This window comes from Schistocerca nitens, chromosome 8 (assembly GCF_023898315.1).
Source record: "Schistocerca nitens isolate TAMUIC-IGC-003100 chromosome 8, iqSchNite1.1, whole genome shotgun sequence".
Classification (NCBI taxonomy): Eukaryota; Metazoa; Arthropoda; class Insecta; order Orthoptera; family Acrididae; genus Schistocerca; species Schistocerca nitens.
The window spans coordinates 257,989,003-258,005,462 of record NC_064621.1 but is presented as its reverse complement, the minus strand read 5'-3'; the positions used below and the strand labels follow the sequence as shown (position 1 = coordinate 258,005,462).

At 40.6% G+C, this 16,460-nt stretch overlaps 1 protein-coding gene across 1 annotated transcript in view; it reads right to left on the bottom strand.

Moving 5' to 3' along the window:
* Positions 1 to 1,485: 1,485 nt before the first annotated feature.
* LOC126198973 (myrosinase 1-like) overlaps positions 1,486 to 16,460 on the bottom strand; it is a 63,556-nt gene continuing 48,581 nt past the window's right edge. Inside the window, exons 9-11 of the mRNA XM_049935632.1 lie at positions 6,308 to 6,442; positions 6,113 to 6,219; positions 1,486 to 1,751 (exon numbers count right to left, since the gene is read on the bottom strand). Of these exons, the coding sequence (XP_049791589.1) occupies positions 1,625 to 1,751; positions 6,113 to 6,219; positions 6,308 to 6,442 (369 nt within the window). The 3' untranslated portion in view covers positions 1,486 to 1,624. The remainder of the gene's footprint in view (positions 1,752 to 6,112; positions 6,220 to 6,307; positions 6,443 to 16,460) is intronic.

Genomic DNA, 16,460 nt, shown 5'->3' with positions numbered 1-16,460 from the left:
TGCACAATACTCATTTATCAATGAGCGACTGGAGGTCGTCGAGCACAATGGTTTTTTGTCCAAATTTTCATTCTCAAAGAGATAGCGAAATGGTCAAATGGGGCATCAAATTGACAAGCGTGAGGTATAGCTTTGGAAAAACATATTTAATTGCTTGAAAGTAATTGAGTTAACTACGAAAAACTTAATTAGGGATTTGAGGGAAAACTCAAATATTACACATGCAGCTGCAGCTAGCAACGTAGACGAAATATCAAACAGTCGTCTCTTCAAGGCCTATATCTACCGCAAAACAAAAGTTGAATTGACGTGATATTTGTCAAAAATGGCTTCCTTGGAATGAGGTATTAAATTCAGGATATTTAAAGCACAGAAATTGGAAATTTGTAGTAAGGACTATGGAACCAAACTGCTGAGGTCATCGGTCTCTAGGCTTACGCACTACTTAATCTAACTTAAACTAACTTACGCTAAGGACAATTCACACACCCATGCCCGAGGGAGGACTCGAACCTCCGAAGTGGGGAGCCGCGCGAACAGTGACAAGACGCACATTTGAAGCGTCCTTGAATGATGCTCGAAGTCCTGTACAGCAAATGAGGTGAGGATTCAGAGTTTACAGTTCAATGTTTAACTCAGTCTTTTGAGGAACACTGGAGGATATTTGTCTGTTAGAGTATGTAGACCATGCCCTCTGCTATTTTGTGGCATTGATATATTTCTGTCATTTATTCCCGAAAATGCAAAAAGTTGCAACAATTTTTCAATCTCAAAAGATTTTCACTAAAGAATTCTTCAAATTTCAATAAGGATGATCATTTTTACAAACTATTTCAAAGTATTACTTTGAATGATGTGTTAAAAGCTGAATTGTATTAGACGTGCTAATATTTGTAACCGTACGCTCCTGTAAAATCATTGATAACGTAGATGGAATAAACTTCAATGTATAAAACCTCATGTTTTATTGGCGTGAGACGCGCTCATAATATGAATTTTAATTTACTTCTTATACTGTCAGCCAATTTCATTTCGTTGCTTGTCAGCAGTTGCGTATACAGGCCACCTTGGATATAACCAGATGAACTATGGATTTTCCAACATAAGTCTTGTACGTTTATAGCGCTAGTTTCAGTTCATAAAATTATCAAAAAATATCTCTACTCTTACAGTCCACTTACTTCAGTGTTTAAAAGGTAAAAACTGGGTGAAAGTTATGTGTGTACTTATATTTTCATAGAAACTTGACGGAAATATGTGAAGATTGGTGTGTGTGTGTGTGTGTGTAGATTTCCTTTGTGTAACGAGTCCTGCGCCTGTTGTAATGTTGTCTTCCGTTTTTAGTATTTTGTGCTTCAAGCGAGGCTACGACAGAAATACAGTGGAGCTTTTCTTGCGACGTCCTGTCATACCTACTGAAGTGGAAAGGACAAAGAGATAAAAGTACTAACGTTTATTTTCAGAAATTGATTTATATAAGCAGTGCGTGGAAATATCTACATTGAATGCATGCATACAGCACTTGTATTACTTCATTTAACTGTGCTGTGTTTGGCGAAATATCATATTAAAAACTGCGTTGACAAGCAGATGAACAAGTCTTGTTTGTTGAGCTAAGAACATCCTATTGGTTGTACTGGTTGGGCAGCTGCTTACTGCTGAAGATTTCTGCCATGAAGCCAGCCGAGTCCTTGGGAGTCCTTGTCCTGTTTGGACTGCTGAAATCCACCTCGTACAGACCATACTTAGCCCTGCAGAGAAAACATGAGTGTTCATATAATCAATTGTCATGATCGACGATAGAATGGTACTATAAATAATATGGGATGTGACAGAGCAGAGAATCTATTACAATTGGCTATGTTATACTGAATAAGACAGTAACTACGAATGTTACTGGATATAGTACCAACAAACATATTCAGACACTAGACAAGAGTGACTAATAAAGGAAGAATTCTGTTCAGTGTAATAACATGTTGCCTTTCAAACTGCTTATCGTTCCACAGTGGGTAGCTTTCTTAAAGAGGTTTGTACAAGCGCATACAGTTTCACACTGAATCCTGCTATGTCATGCAAGGCATAAATTGATATTTTTCTGAATTTTGTGTCTTTGTTGCGTGGATAAGAGGATAAGCGGACAGATTTATTACTAGCTGCATCGCAGTGAGTTGGTATAAGCATGCTTAAGTCCTTGAAGAGTTCGTATCATTTTCATCGATCAACAGAAATCGGTAGGTACAATACGATATGCCAGTACACTGAAACGTAAGACAACAAGTAGTGAAAGTGCGAGGAATACACTAGCAAGGAAGAAATGGTAAAGTTTCGCGTCACTTTAAGTTCAGATAACTAAACGCGGATCACAAGTTGACACTGCACAAGAACGGGGCATGTACTCGGCTAGACTTACTTATAGCTACACTGAAATAATCACTTCGACTGATTTAGAGAAAATGCGAAATGCCGAAATCGGAATGTAATCTCGAAATTCGTCAGTTGCTTGCAATCCACTACGCCTTAGCCCAAGGCTAAACATGTTGTACCGGTACTAATCAGCAAGGTGAGAACTACAGTACATGTAGGAAAAAATCTGAAATGCAATACTTGCCCATCTGATGAAAGTAATAAATTCATTTTTAGATTGCTGTAAATCATGATGCCTTTGTATTCTAGAGTAATTGCCTCATATTTCGAGATTTCCTTGTTAATTCAAAGGATAGTGGAAGAAAGTGATAAGCTACAAGAGCGAATTTTGTGGTACTGAATCTTGTATGATCGACTCAGTTCTAACACAAGAACATAAATACAATCAGAAAAAACATTTCATGTAGTGGAAAGTGTTTGCTGGAGGTACAAACGGAACTACTTGTTACCAGCGTGTAACAACGCGGTGTGTAGAGTAAATATGTCGGTGCGTGAGAAACAATGTGCTATAATCCAGTTTCGGCTTCGAAGAGTTCGTCCACACATAGAGCACCATCCCCCTTGAGCATGAAAATGCGTGTCACACCCGGCAGTGTCAAGGTAAGTGTTTTTTTCCAACTTTTTGTTGGTACATCTCTTCTCGTGTAAATCTCAGAATTATTTATTATATTGGCAACTGAAAACCCACGAAGTGAGTATCGCACATAAAATCTTCTTTATTTAGATTGATTACCAGTTTCGGATAAGAATCTAGCCGTCTTCAGATCATGAAACACTTTTGATTATTGTTACTGACATTTCGGCTCCAGAATTCATTAAAATCTTCCCTAAAAAGACGACATCCATACATGACATAATTAAAAACAGCTATTTATCTTTTGCGGCCCGTATAATTGAACGATTGTGATAAAAGAAAGGCGTTGAACTGTTACACCTTAGTAACTGACGCAATCTGTATTTACATAACTTCGTAACAGCGTAACAGCAGTTACAAAATGGTGAAAACACTGACTGTGTCTGTTATTAAGTTGTAACAGCTTAATGCCTCGGTTTTATAACCACGGGCCTCGAACGATGAAGAGCTGTTTTTAATTATGTCACGTATGGATGTCATTTTAGGGAAGATTTTAATGATGTGTGAAGCCGCAGTGGCATCAACACTAATGATCTGAAGACAGCTGGATTGTTAGCTGAAATTTTTAATCAATCCAAATGAATAAGATTTTATGTGCGATCTTGACATTTGGTTTTTCAATCCCTAAAATAAATAAAAAATTTAAAACAGGTCGTGGATCTCCTGATTGACATTTCCAACAAATTTATTTCCTCCTCTACGTCCATCTCCTCCAACCACTTTCTCCATCCCTTCTCCACCCTCCACTCTTTGTCAATCTCCTCCTGACCCCTCTCTGTCCATCTGCTACTACCCCACTCTCTGTCCATTCCCTCCCTCCCCCTCTTTATCCATCTGCACCACCCACTTGTGTCCATTCTCCTTTGTCTATCTCCTCCTACCCGTCAAATTCCACACCCTTCTCCTCCTTATCTTTTATTCCATCTGCCCATCCCCCTCTCCCTACACATCTCCTCCTTCCTCCTTTCTGCCTATCTATCTGTTGTCTTTGCTTTCACGCTCCACGTTATCACCTCCATCCCAATAGGAGGCTGGTGGCTCTTACCCCCGCAGTATTTCTGTCCAGGTCGTTACTAATATGTGTACCAAATTTGTTAAATCGTCGCAGGGGTTTAGAATGATGCACATGTCAAATACATTTAACATACATCTAACGTATTTCACACATATTTCTACACATATTTCATCTGCCTTGCTGTTTAATTTTGTCGCAGCTGAATCCTTACGAAGCACCGGCTGAACTATGTGTGGCGTAATGGTACAATGTAGCAGTTACATCCAGTAGTATATGTGGCTACCCTCTGCGCTACGTGTTTTGTAGGTTAAAAAAAATGGTTCAAATGGCTCTGAGCACTATGGGACTCAACTGCTGTGGTCATCAGTCCCCTAGAACTTAGAACTACTTAAACCTAACTAACCTAAGGACAGCACACACATCCATGCCCGAGGCAGGATTCGAACCTGCGACCGTAGCAGTAGCACGGTTCCGGACTGCGCGCCTAGAACCGCGAGACCACCGCGACCGGCATTTTGTAGGTAAAGGGTATGTTCAACGACATATGCATATACTGTCTGCGAAATGTTTTGTGAATAGAATTAATTACCAGCGTGTAACATGACGGTGTGAAGAGTCACTATGTCGTTGCGTGTGAAACTGCGTGCTGTTATGTACTGCTGCACCCTCTCCTTGAGCATTAAAATGCCTAGACCGCACGTAAGCACTGCGACATCAGCAAGAATCCCACGCCTTGGGTTAGCTGTAATGGATCATCATACATTCGGTCCCGACTTGTCCCTATGCGATTTTCATCTGTTTACAAAATTTAAAGAACGCCTTCGAAGAATTCACTTGGATAGCGATGAAGCGGTGAGAGAAATGGCCTGCTTTTGGCTCCGTCAAGAAAGTCAAACGTTCCACAATGTAGACGTGAAGAGTAAAGATGTAGACTGGTAGTAACGTTTGTTTTACTTTAAAAAAAACATTAACTTTCCACATTAAATAATTCGTAAACACTAGTTTTCAGCGTACCCTCGTATAAGTAGAATTAATCTTCTCGTTTCGCAAGTACATTGTTTTCTCTTCGCCGGTAATCTGTTGTAAATTGCTTTTCATGTCTTTACTTAATATGCTTCTATGGTAAAGAAATTCTTAAAAAATGACGTCCTTGTCGCATCCAAGAACTCGGAAGTCGGATTACTTCCCGCTGTGTAAAGCTTTATATGCTAGATTATGTGATAGATCTGTCGCCAGATAACAGTGCCGGTCGAAGCAAAAGCGTTTCTAAGCACATCTTTCTCTGCATATTACTAAACACAAGGCTCTACAGCAAATATATAATTTAGTACGTACCTCCAGTGATATATATGGCTTCCGTCTGCGTGATGTGTTGTGAATAGTTATTAGTGAAGAAGTAATAAATTAAAAAGGCCTTCCATGATGTGGCAGTTTTTCACGAATCTCAGTGTAATGATGCCATATCTTCTAAACTGTGTGCCGTACTATGGTATAATTTTGTAGGTTCATTTGGTGCTATATGCGAATACTGTAATCAAAATGTGTCGTAAGTAGAGTCAGCAGGTAAAGTAGAAATAAAGGAAAATGTCATGTTTCGTGCGGCAGTTTTACTGCATGAACAAGAAAAAGTAGTAAATGGTTTTTTACTTTCATTATTTTGTGGGTGTTTTCAGCGGCTAAAGTTTCGTTAGGATTTTAAATTGTATATGGTTAGCTACAAGTCACTAAATACTGTCATTGTCAAATACTCGATGAATAAGTACGGTTATTCGCACACCTTGGTGTACACTGCTTTTTCATACCACTCACTTCACTTTGATAGGAAGGCGGTTTTTCTCCAACAGCGATTCATTCCTGACAGTGATACGTATTCCTAGTTTGGTTGAAATTAGTAGAATGGTTTAGGAGGAACTGTAGAACATACTTATGCACATATATACGTACATCTACTTTTATAACATGTATGGATGTGTTTATGGTTTTCTGTATTGTTTAATTCAAGAGATGAATTACTCACATCGCGGACAGTTACTTACGTAAATCCTGAGTTCCATTCTAGAGTGTCCATGAGACTCCATGCCAAGTATCCGATAACCAGAACACCGTCTTCGTGTATCGACTCTAGAACAGCTCCGAGATATCCCTAGAAATAATACAGCACATTGCAGGTAATGAAGCGACTTTAGGAAGATGAAAATGGTTACTATATCTCTGTGTAAAATCCTACTTACAGTATAGAATTCAATGCGGTCGCTGTCGTTTCGCCCTCCAGAATTGGATACGCCGTTCTCTGTTATAAAGACTGGGAAACCTGGGTACTCGTTGGCTATCCAGTTCAGTTGACTCCGCAATCCCCAAGAAATAGTCTGCAAATTAAGATATCATAGATGTTATTTCTATCTCCATCTGCCCCTTAAAGATGGATGTGCAAGTATAATATTTAGTTTGTTGAAAAATTCATCTCTTCACTAGTTACTACCTGGCATTACCCAGTTACTAATGTCCAATTATTCCAATCTTTATATGAAAGGATAATGACAGGAATCTGTCCTTTGTGTACAATTCAATAATTTCTTTGCATATTCTTAAAGGAATTAATACTGTGTCGTAGTTGAAACACCTTCCTTTTCTCGGTCTGTTGCACTTCCATAGAATAACTAGGTTGTATACGTACGCGGCGCATTTCCCCGAAGAAAATGTTAAAATCGGTTCCATAACAAGGAAATGAGACACAGGCTCCGATCCGAGAATCCCGTTACAACCAGAGCATGTTGCTAGTGGTTATTTGTTATTGCCTTCTTCTGAACTATTGTGAAGTATCAAGTATCCTGTGCTGAAAGTAAGGAGTGTTTGTGTAGTGTGGCGATCTGCGTATGTCGTTCTAGATAAAATAAGGGCAGGGCGAGGAACCCAATGCTACACATAGGCTGCTGCTCTCTCGAAAACCACCACGTGGCTGTCAACTTAACTTTCCCATCTGAGCTACGGATCACCGACAGCAATGTCAAATTCCCTCACCGGAAACTGAGTTGGAATTTAACTCATCACGTTGGTGTATGTCTGCTTTCAGGAACTTAACGCCACCAACTCTCTTCCCTTGGAAGCCTTAAACTGGCTGTGAAAATTTCTTCTACCCCTAGGCTTCTAACAGGCACCGCCATTCAGCGCCACCACCAAGTGTGCATTAGCAACCTCAGAATCTGGAGCGGTTCCTCAGAACATAAGGCAGTGTGAATTCCAAAAAATTCATATAGGTCTATTTTTATCGGCTGATTTCATAACAATATATTTTCATATAAAACTTCGTCCCCTATTTCATTCCCTTAGTGGTTCAATTAAAAAAATAGTAAACAAGTAATTTTTATTTGTAACCGAGAAGTAAAAAACCTGTGTTCATAGATGTAGCTTTTAAAACACCTTAGTAGTCCTTTAATAATTATGTATTTTTAAAAAAACTTTCACCCCCTATTTCACCTCCATAAGGTTAAATTTCCAAAACTGCTAGAACACGTATTTCTTTATTTCTGACGTATAAACGAACACCAATTTTCGTAAATCTAGCTTCTAAATTGTCGTAAGAGCCGTTCTCCCCTGTTTCGCCCCCCCCCCCCCCCCCTGTTTCCTTCTTAAACAACGCCTACAGCATAAGATCCACATCTTCTCCAAAATCCAAGTTTCTGTCCTTAGCGTTTTAGGCTGGACACTGGACACATGATGAGTCAGTCAGTAACGACATTGCCTTTTGAATAAAGAGAAGATCTGGAAATAAACTGCCTACGGTATCTGATTATGAACGTCTATTACCAAACTGAGAAAACTGACTCGAAAATATAGCTTTGTTCATTAACGAGAACATAATTACGATACTGTGGTGTAATAAGGAAGCAGTCAATATGGGAAGACAATTGTTTTGCTTATGGCAGTATTTATTCTTTATAGTAAACAGGTCATAATACTTTTGATTTCGTATGATCTCATACATAAGTTTATTCATGATGTACGCTTCGAAACCAAAACAGTCAGTCCTAGGCGCAATCAATTGAAAGTGACACCTTCACTTTTTTATGAGAAAGAGTTCATCTCATTTTTTATCGTTTAGCTGTCATCTGCCCGCATCTCGTGGTCGTGCGGTAGCGTTCTCGCTTCCCAAGCCCGGGTTCCCGGGTTCGATTCCCGGCGGGGTCAGGGATTTTCTCTGCCTCGTGATGGCTGGGTGTTGTGTGCTGTCCTTAAGTTAGTTAGGTTTAAGTAGTTCTAAGTTCTAGGGGACTTATGACCACAGCAGTTGAGTCCCATAGTGCTCAGAGCCATTTTGCTGTTATCTGGGCTTAATGAGGGATCAAACGATTGATCTGCCAGATGATTTTGCAGCATTTTTAAAAGTCTTTAATAATCTTTCTTGCATACCATTACCATTTCACTAGAAGCCGAAAGTTCATTGCCAGAACGTTCATTAAAACCAGCTTTATCACTGTTGATTAGATTGCTTTGCTCATAGCATTCAGGTAGGTAAAATTTTTTTCCTACCAACTCCAAAGAAAAGTAGCTTCGTAATAATAGTTGTGAGTGAAGTTATAAAACGGAATTTAATTTTGTTGTCCAATTAACAAAACAAAAATCATCAAGCAAAATTGTGGAACCCAATAGAGAAGTGAACAGCATTGTAGATGAAAGTGTGTAGCAAAGTCCAGAATACCCCACTGAGGGAGAAAACAATATAATAATTTAAAATGCAAATGAAAACGCTTCAGTGCGATAACACCTCGTACGTAAATAAGGGCCCAATGCTGCGCAAGAAACTACTACACAACATCGATTAATGGGAAGCTCTATTGGTTCAGCGGCAACCACCTTGCCGCAGTGGATACACCGGTTCCCGTGAGATCACCGAAATTAAGCGCTGTTGGGTGTGGCTGGCACTTGAATGGGTAACCATCCAGCCGTCATGTGCAATTGCCATTTTTCGGGGTGCACTCAGCCTCGTGATGTCAATTGAGCAGCTACTTGACCGAGAGCGGTGTGCTGACCCACGCCCCTCCTATCTGCATCCTCCTCGGAGAATGACACGGTGGTCAGATGGTCCCGGTGGAGTGCTTTTTCTATGTGTTCAGCAGATGACGTAGTGATCCAGCCATATGATGGCATCTCAATTATGCAGAATCATTTGGAAAATGAAGTGGCTATAGGATTGGATGTTCCTGTAAGTGTGTGAGCGTGTGGGTGCTATTCTGTCATTCTGCGCAACGGATTAATCTGAGATGTACCCTTTACCCTGTGGCTCCTGGAAGAGTCAATTTCCACCCCCACAGTAGTACAGAAGTCAGACAGACGCTCCTAACGTTATAAAGAGACATGCCTGAAAAATTTTCAGCAATAAATATCTTCTGGAGTCGTCCGGTGTAAGGAAATGACACAAAAATTCAAAAAAAAATTTATGTTACTAGTGGGATACTTGGGTACTGGAATAGTGCTAGTTAGTGTAAGAAAAACATGAAACTAACGAAAATTATTATTTATTTGCAAAAATTCTGAGAAATCACAGTGACACTTTTAGTTATGAACTGAACAAGTTATTTCCGGGTTCTTTTCGGAATGTGAAGTTACCTCTTAAGAATAGGATTCGCTAAAGAGATTTCTATACATAGTTTAAGATTGTTATTGACTTGGAAGAATGGCTGAGAGCCGCGCCTACTCAACTTGAATAATTATCCGTTAGAATGTTACTAGGTACGGTCGAGGCTGTCGCGTGTGAAATGCAGTGAAGTGTACTGTTGTGGAGGAAATATGGGGCTCGCAAGAGCTGTAGCGCACAATACCGTAAGCTGTGATGACTGCTGTCTGCGCCGCTCGCTGCTGAAAAATAAGATAACCCTCGTTCTATCTAGATTGACCCTCGCCAATCAAACTCTCCCTACACCTCGATGATGTCAAGGACTCCTATTCGCCTCTAGTCCACCACGATGCCACTCAAAACTTTGCTTGCAGGCATTTAACTATAACTCTGTCCATTCACACCGCACAATAGGTATGGCAGCCAACACAGTGAACAACGCTTAATCGCAAGGACTCAATATAGAGTCGCACTCCGATTCGCTCTCGCTAGAGGTGCTCTGCCAGTGAAGTACTGAGGAGAGAGTTGTTCCTCATTCTTTGGGTGCAGTCAGCCTCGTGATGCCAATTGAGGAGCTACTCGACTGAATAGTAGCGGCTTCGGTCAAGAATACCATCATAACGACCGGGAGAGCGGTGTGCTGACCCCACGCCCCTCCTATCCGCATCCTCCACGGAGGATGACACGGCGGTCAGATGGTCCCGGTAGGCCACTCGTGGCCTGAAGACGGAGTTGCTGCTGCCACTAATTCACGTCCAGTCGCATCCACTCGTCCGGGTCCCTTTTATTTGCCCCCTCTGTAGTAAGGTCACTCAACTACCAGTTTTCACTAATGATCATATGTGTTATGGAGTAACTACACCCATGACAGAACCGTCTGCCACAGCCGCAAGACCGTCACTTTCATGTGAACTGCTGGATAAAAGCTTGTTAAAACATCATCATTTTCAAGTATTTCGGGTGAAATTAAAGAAAGTGCAAACTACGGTGCTTATAAAAGATTTTCAAAATGTGCTACAATGTAACTGGACAGAGAGTCAAAAGATACACTACACGGTAGATTTCTTTCAAGGTGATTCTGAGGGCAAAGAATGTAGCAGAAAAGTGTCAAATGCTTGCTCACTTCGAGCAAGCTTTTCTTGACGAATTTTGGTCAAATTCGGTGCAGGAAAGATTGAGACGTCAAGTGTTCTATCTGGAATCCTATAATCGTAAACGACGGGGTTGAAGAAAGTATTCTGAAAAGTATAAGCAGGCGTTTCAAAAACGCTAAAGGCAAAATTACCGTCAATTGTCCGTGAAAAACTAGCCACAGTGCCTGAGTCGGATTTAGAGTATTTTTTGTCAGTCTCAGATTCCACTGATCATATCCATGAAGGTACAAACGTACAAACTAACAACTCGAATTAGCAAGGAAAACCAAGAGGTAACGGGAACCGTAGAAACGGTAATAACGGTAATCAAAATTTCGGCGGCTGGCACCCTGCTACTTACCAGATAGAGAACAACAGTAATAAGCGTGGAAGCGCGAGTTACCACGCAATTAATAATAATTATAGGTGTAAGGGAGAACGTAGGTACAAGCCCGGATATCAGATTACGGCACGCCGTAACAACAACAGTAATGGCCATGGAAATAGTTGGGAAAATGTGGTGACAATAACATGAATGAAAATGGAGGAGTGAGAAACGCTCCACCAACGCACGATTTGGAGGCGAATCGCACTCATCAGAGCTCGCCCCAACAGGGGGACGCCATCTGGCGTAGTAGGGGGCATGCAGTACCTCGTATAATTGTAGTTGCAGACAGCAACAGAGCTTCCCCCCCCCCCACTCCTCCCCCTCCCCACCCCCAGCCGGCCGAAAACTCAAATTGAACATGCTAAGTCCACCGACTAGTGAGGAGGGCGAGGTCCAATCCCAATTTAAAATGAAATAGCTACCTACATTTAAGAATAAAACTAACACGAAGAAACTAAACTACGAATGCAAAACAGCTAAGTGCTACCATTAAATCTAAAAATTTAACTACATTTATTGATTACAAACTATTTGCAAACTACGAATATTTACAACAAAATGAGTATTTTCAAGTACGGATACTAAGCTACAAGGATATACACAAATATGTACAAAAAAGGGGATCTGAACACAAAGACACATGGAGAAAGTATGTAGAAATCTAAATCTACGAAACATAAATAGATGAGTGTACAGACGGCCGAAGTGGCCGAGCGGTTCTAGGCGCTACAGTCTGGAACCGCGCGACCGCTACGGTCGTAGGTTCGAATCCTGCCTCGGGCATGGATGTGTGCGATGTCCTTAGATTAGTTAGGTTTAAGTAGTTCTAAATTCTAGGGCACTGATGACCTCAGAAGTTAAGTCCCATAGTGCTCAGAGCCATTTGATGAGTGTACAGAATAGAAAGCTCCAAGTAAGAAATAAAGATTGGCCAACGTGACATGTTTTAGGAAAAATGGTGTTCATGAGAAAACGCTGAACAGAGTACTACTTTGAGCCATGAAAGCAAATATCTAAAAGGTGTGGCTAAATGTAGCGTTAGCAAAAGGAAATTATAAATGAGGAACATATATCCCTATGTGTGATACGTGACACAACATGAAGTTTCCAAAATGCTATGCAACGTTGTGGTTGTGGTATGACTGTCCCATAGAAAATCTTACAAGAGAACCCTCCATACTGTAAATCACGGATTTTGATGAGCTTCAGATATTTTGTAGAGGTACTTACCCTGAGTACCTGGCTATCCGGTTTTCTAGCGACGACCTTGGTTTTTGAAAAAATCGATTTTGAAGTTCGTTGTGGGCTTTGTATACCCGTAACACAACCTTTATTTCGAGGAAGTCAGTGTAACGCAGCAGTAAAGGTTCACAGCTACCGTACTGGAGATACTGTGTTCGATTCCTGCTCCATGTATTTTTTTTTTTCAAAATCTACCGAATTTTTCAATTTTATTTCAAATAATATCAACAAATGCGCGAAACTATAAAGATATATTCAGTTATTAATTTTTTCAATTATTCATTCCGTTTGTGGTTCGCATCATATTCTCCCAATTTATCTTCTTCGTTGTAATTATCAATTCATCATCAATGAGGATCTGTCTTTCGGCCATGAGATCGCGGAGTAGATTTTCGGAGTATTTAATGGCATTTGTGATTTCGCCTTTTGATTCTTCGTTCAACTCCTCTACTTGTGGATCTTCTTCTGGCTGCACTACTACAGAAACACTTTGTTCTTCCATTTCACAGAATTTTTCTAACTCACGACACTAGAGACGCTTTGCGAGCAACTGAATCTGTACAGTGTGTTAACTGTAAGCCGTAGAGTTGTGAGGGGAGTGCGGGGACAGGACGAAGCAAGCATTGGCTGGCGAGGGTGGGGACTGGTGTCGTTGGAGGGGGGGGGGGCAAGGCACGCCTACCAGTTGCAGTGCTGGCACTACAAATTGCGCGTCATGCTTACACGAAAGTAGACGAAAGACTTGGAAGTAAAACTGGCTTTAAATGTTGTTCGTGAACGAAACTGAAATCGTCATGTACATTAAAATATATATATATATATATATATATATATATATATATATATGTTTGTCTACTATGTGCTCACAAACCATTCATCCGGTTGCAATGAAACTTTGGTGAGTTGTTCTCCGAACGCCCACGAAGGTTCCTAGCCGAAAGAAAAAGAAATAAGACACATTCTTGAGGAGATATGACGTCATAAACAATGAGATGCCACCGCGGGAAAATACCCAGATTTATGCATCCACTATTTGAGAATGAGAGCACTTAGCGACTAGCAACAAACGTTACATAACAATTTCAAACCTTTACGAAAATTTTTCTCGCAGACTCCCCCCACAAAATAATGAAAGGAAAAAAGGTTTCTCAGTACATACCGTAAATCTGCCGCAGTAGGCAAGACGTTTTAATGTATTATTTCGTTACTATTAACTATAATCGCAACATATTTTGCATGCAATATCCACATATATCAGTAAATGCGCCGGCAAATTTATGTCTCTTTACGGCATATAATTCAGGAGATATGACGTGGTAAACATCGAGATGCGTAAAAAAGTGCCGGGTCAGGCATGACGTTTTGTTCTTCACTACTAACACTATTCGCAACACGTTTCGCAAACGTGTTAAAAAAGTATATAAAACCACGGGCGTATTCCTAAAAAAACGTTGTGCCAAAATTTTAAATCAATCGGTCAACAACTTTCCGAGATTTTCTCCGTTGCGAAGCACGGGCGTACAGTTACACAGTCAGCTACGTAATGTTGGTAGCAGTCGAAACTGCGTGCATACCGAAGCCTCCCGACGTTTAACGACTTCTACCGATTCAGGACTAGGGAGAGGTCTGCCATCTAAAAGTTTACACACTGTAGTTAGATGCGAACGTAAAGGAATGCAACTCGCATCCTCATTGGCTGCAACTAGGAGCTGGGGTTCCCGTTAAGGCTAACGGTATTCACGGGAGAGAGGACGATAATGGGCGGAGATCGATTTCAGGTAATACAAGAAGCGACAGTTGTATGAACATTTGGAACTCCAACTGCGAACCACGAACGGGATGAATATTTGAAAAAATCAGTAATTGAATATATCTTTATAATTTCGCACACCTTATACTGTTCGTTCATATTATTTGAAATAAAATTGAAAAATTCGGTAGATTTAAAAAAAAATTACACGAGCAAGATTCAAACACAGTACCTTGAGCGCGGTATTCGTGAACCTTTACCGCTGCGCAACGCTGACTTGCTCGAAATATGCGTTGTGTTACGGGTATACAAAACGCACAATGAACTTCAAAATCGATTTTCTCAAAAACAAAGACCCGTCGCTAAAAAACCGGATAGCAAGGTACTCAGGGTACGTGCCTCTACAACATATTTGAAGTGCATCAAAATCCGTGATTTACAGTATGGAGGGTCCCCTTTTTAGTTTTAAATAATTTAGAACACATGTGGGGAATGATGAGGGAGCATGTCACGGAAGCTAGTTAAGGTTTATTTAAGGAATAGGGTGGTTAGTACCGAGTAAAGGGCCACGCAGTCATGTTGTGTGAGTGTGTGTATGAGATGATTTATTTGTAATAAGCTGCATGGAAATACGACACTCACTCGTAGCAAATGTCACAGAAGTGAACAAGTGAAAGTATTATAGTTCGGTAAAAATAGTGAATGGGAACTAAATAGCGTGTCCTCGCATCTCAAAACAGTTGTGAGCTCAGAGTTAAGATCTTGGGTTCTTACTCAGTTTCAAGTGTAACTAGAAGAAAGAACTAAAGATAGTGAAACGTAGAAATGAACACACTTTTAAATGTGAAAGTCTCTACTACATAAATGCTTGACAGCATAAATTGCACTCTACTTAAACAAATCCGAAATTACCAGCGAGTTATGTTTACTGAATGCTAACATACATTTCCAGGATGATAAAAGTCAATTTTAAATTGTCATATATCGTAGTAGCAATGAATGGTGATGAGCATGTGAACGGGCTAATACTCATTTCTTCGCTGATGTGTAAGTAGGAGTGATTTTCTTCATAGGCAGTTGATATGCCTATTATTTTCTTGCTTGTTCCATCACAAGTAGAACTTAGCCTCAAAAATGTATACGCTGGAAAGATCTTTCTTAGGAGCTGCAAATTGCTTGATGGATTGGCTGAATTGCGTAAAATACTTGAACTTGCCGGTGAACCCTAACATATCGGGCTATGAACTTTGAATCCTACCTTTAAATGAGAAAGAAACTGCTTGGTTATCTTTTACCTAATAAATACATTTACTCAGCTAGAATTAATATATCTGTGAAAGAAAGCAAGTGTTTATCTGTAACTATATATGTCACGTCTAAGCGAAAAATAATTATCTCTTACCAAATACAAACAACTATGCCACAAAAATGAAACGAACGGTCGTCATGTAACAATGAGACCCGATATGTGGAATACTGTATGGCCTAGGTACGTTGAAAATGTGACTTCATAAAGAGTAACTATATAAAACACTATGTACATGGTGACAATTATTGAACTATTTGAAAGAAGGTAAATGAGTTACACACCACGACATGCACACACTTCACTCAACATGTAAATATCATTTTAGATATTCGGATTTAGGCTATGACATGTTCGACATGCCTGCCATTATTGGCGATGATGTGGCGCAGACGAATAGCGAAATTCTGCACAACCCGCTGAAGTGTCGGAACATCGACTCTGTCGATGACCTCCTGAATGGCTGTTTTCAGCTCGGCAGTCGTTTTAGAGGTTATTTCTGTGCAACTTGTCTTTATTATAGCCCCATGTGTTCAGATGGGGAGCATATGGCCGCCAATCGAGGCCCATGCCAGTGGCCTCTGCCTTTCCCAGAGCCAGAATGCTCCTCCACGGCATCAAAGACTCCCCTGCTTCGATGGGGTCGAGCTCCGTATTGCATGAACCACATCTTGTCGAAAGCAGGGTCACTTGGGATAATGGGGATGAAATCACCTTCCAAAACCGTCACATGTCGTTCGGCAGCCACCGTGCCTTCAAGGACTATTGCATTGATTATTCCGTGACTGTAAATTGCACACTACACAGTCACCCATTGAGAGTGAAGAACTTCTCGATCGCGAAATGCGGGTTCTCAGTCCCCCAAATGCGCCAATTTTGCTTATCGACGAACTCATCCAAAATAAAGTGCGCTCCGTCACTAAACCAAACCATGCATGCGCATACTAATTCCCA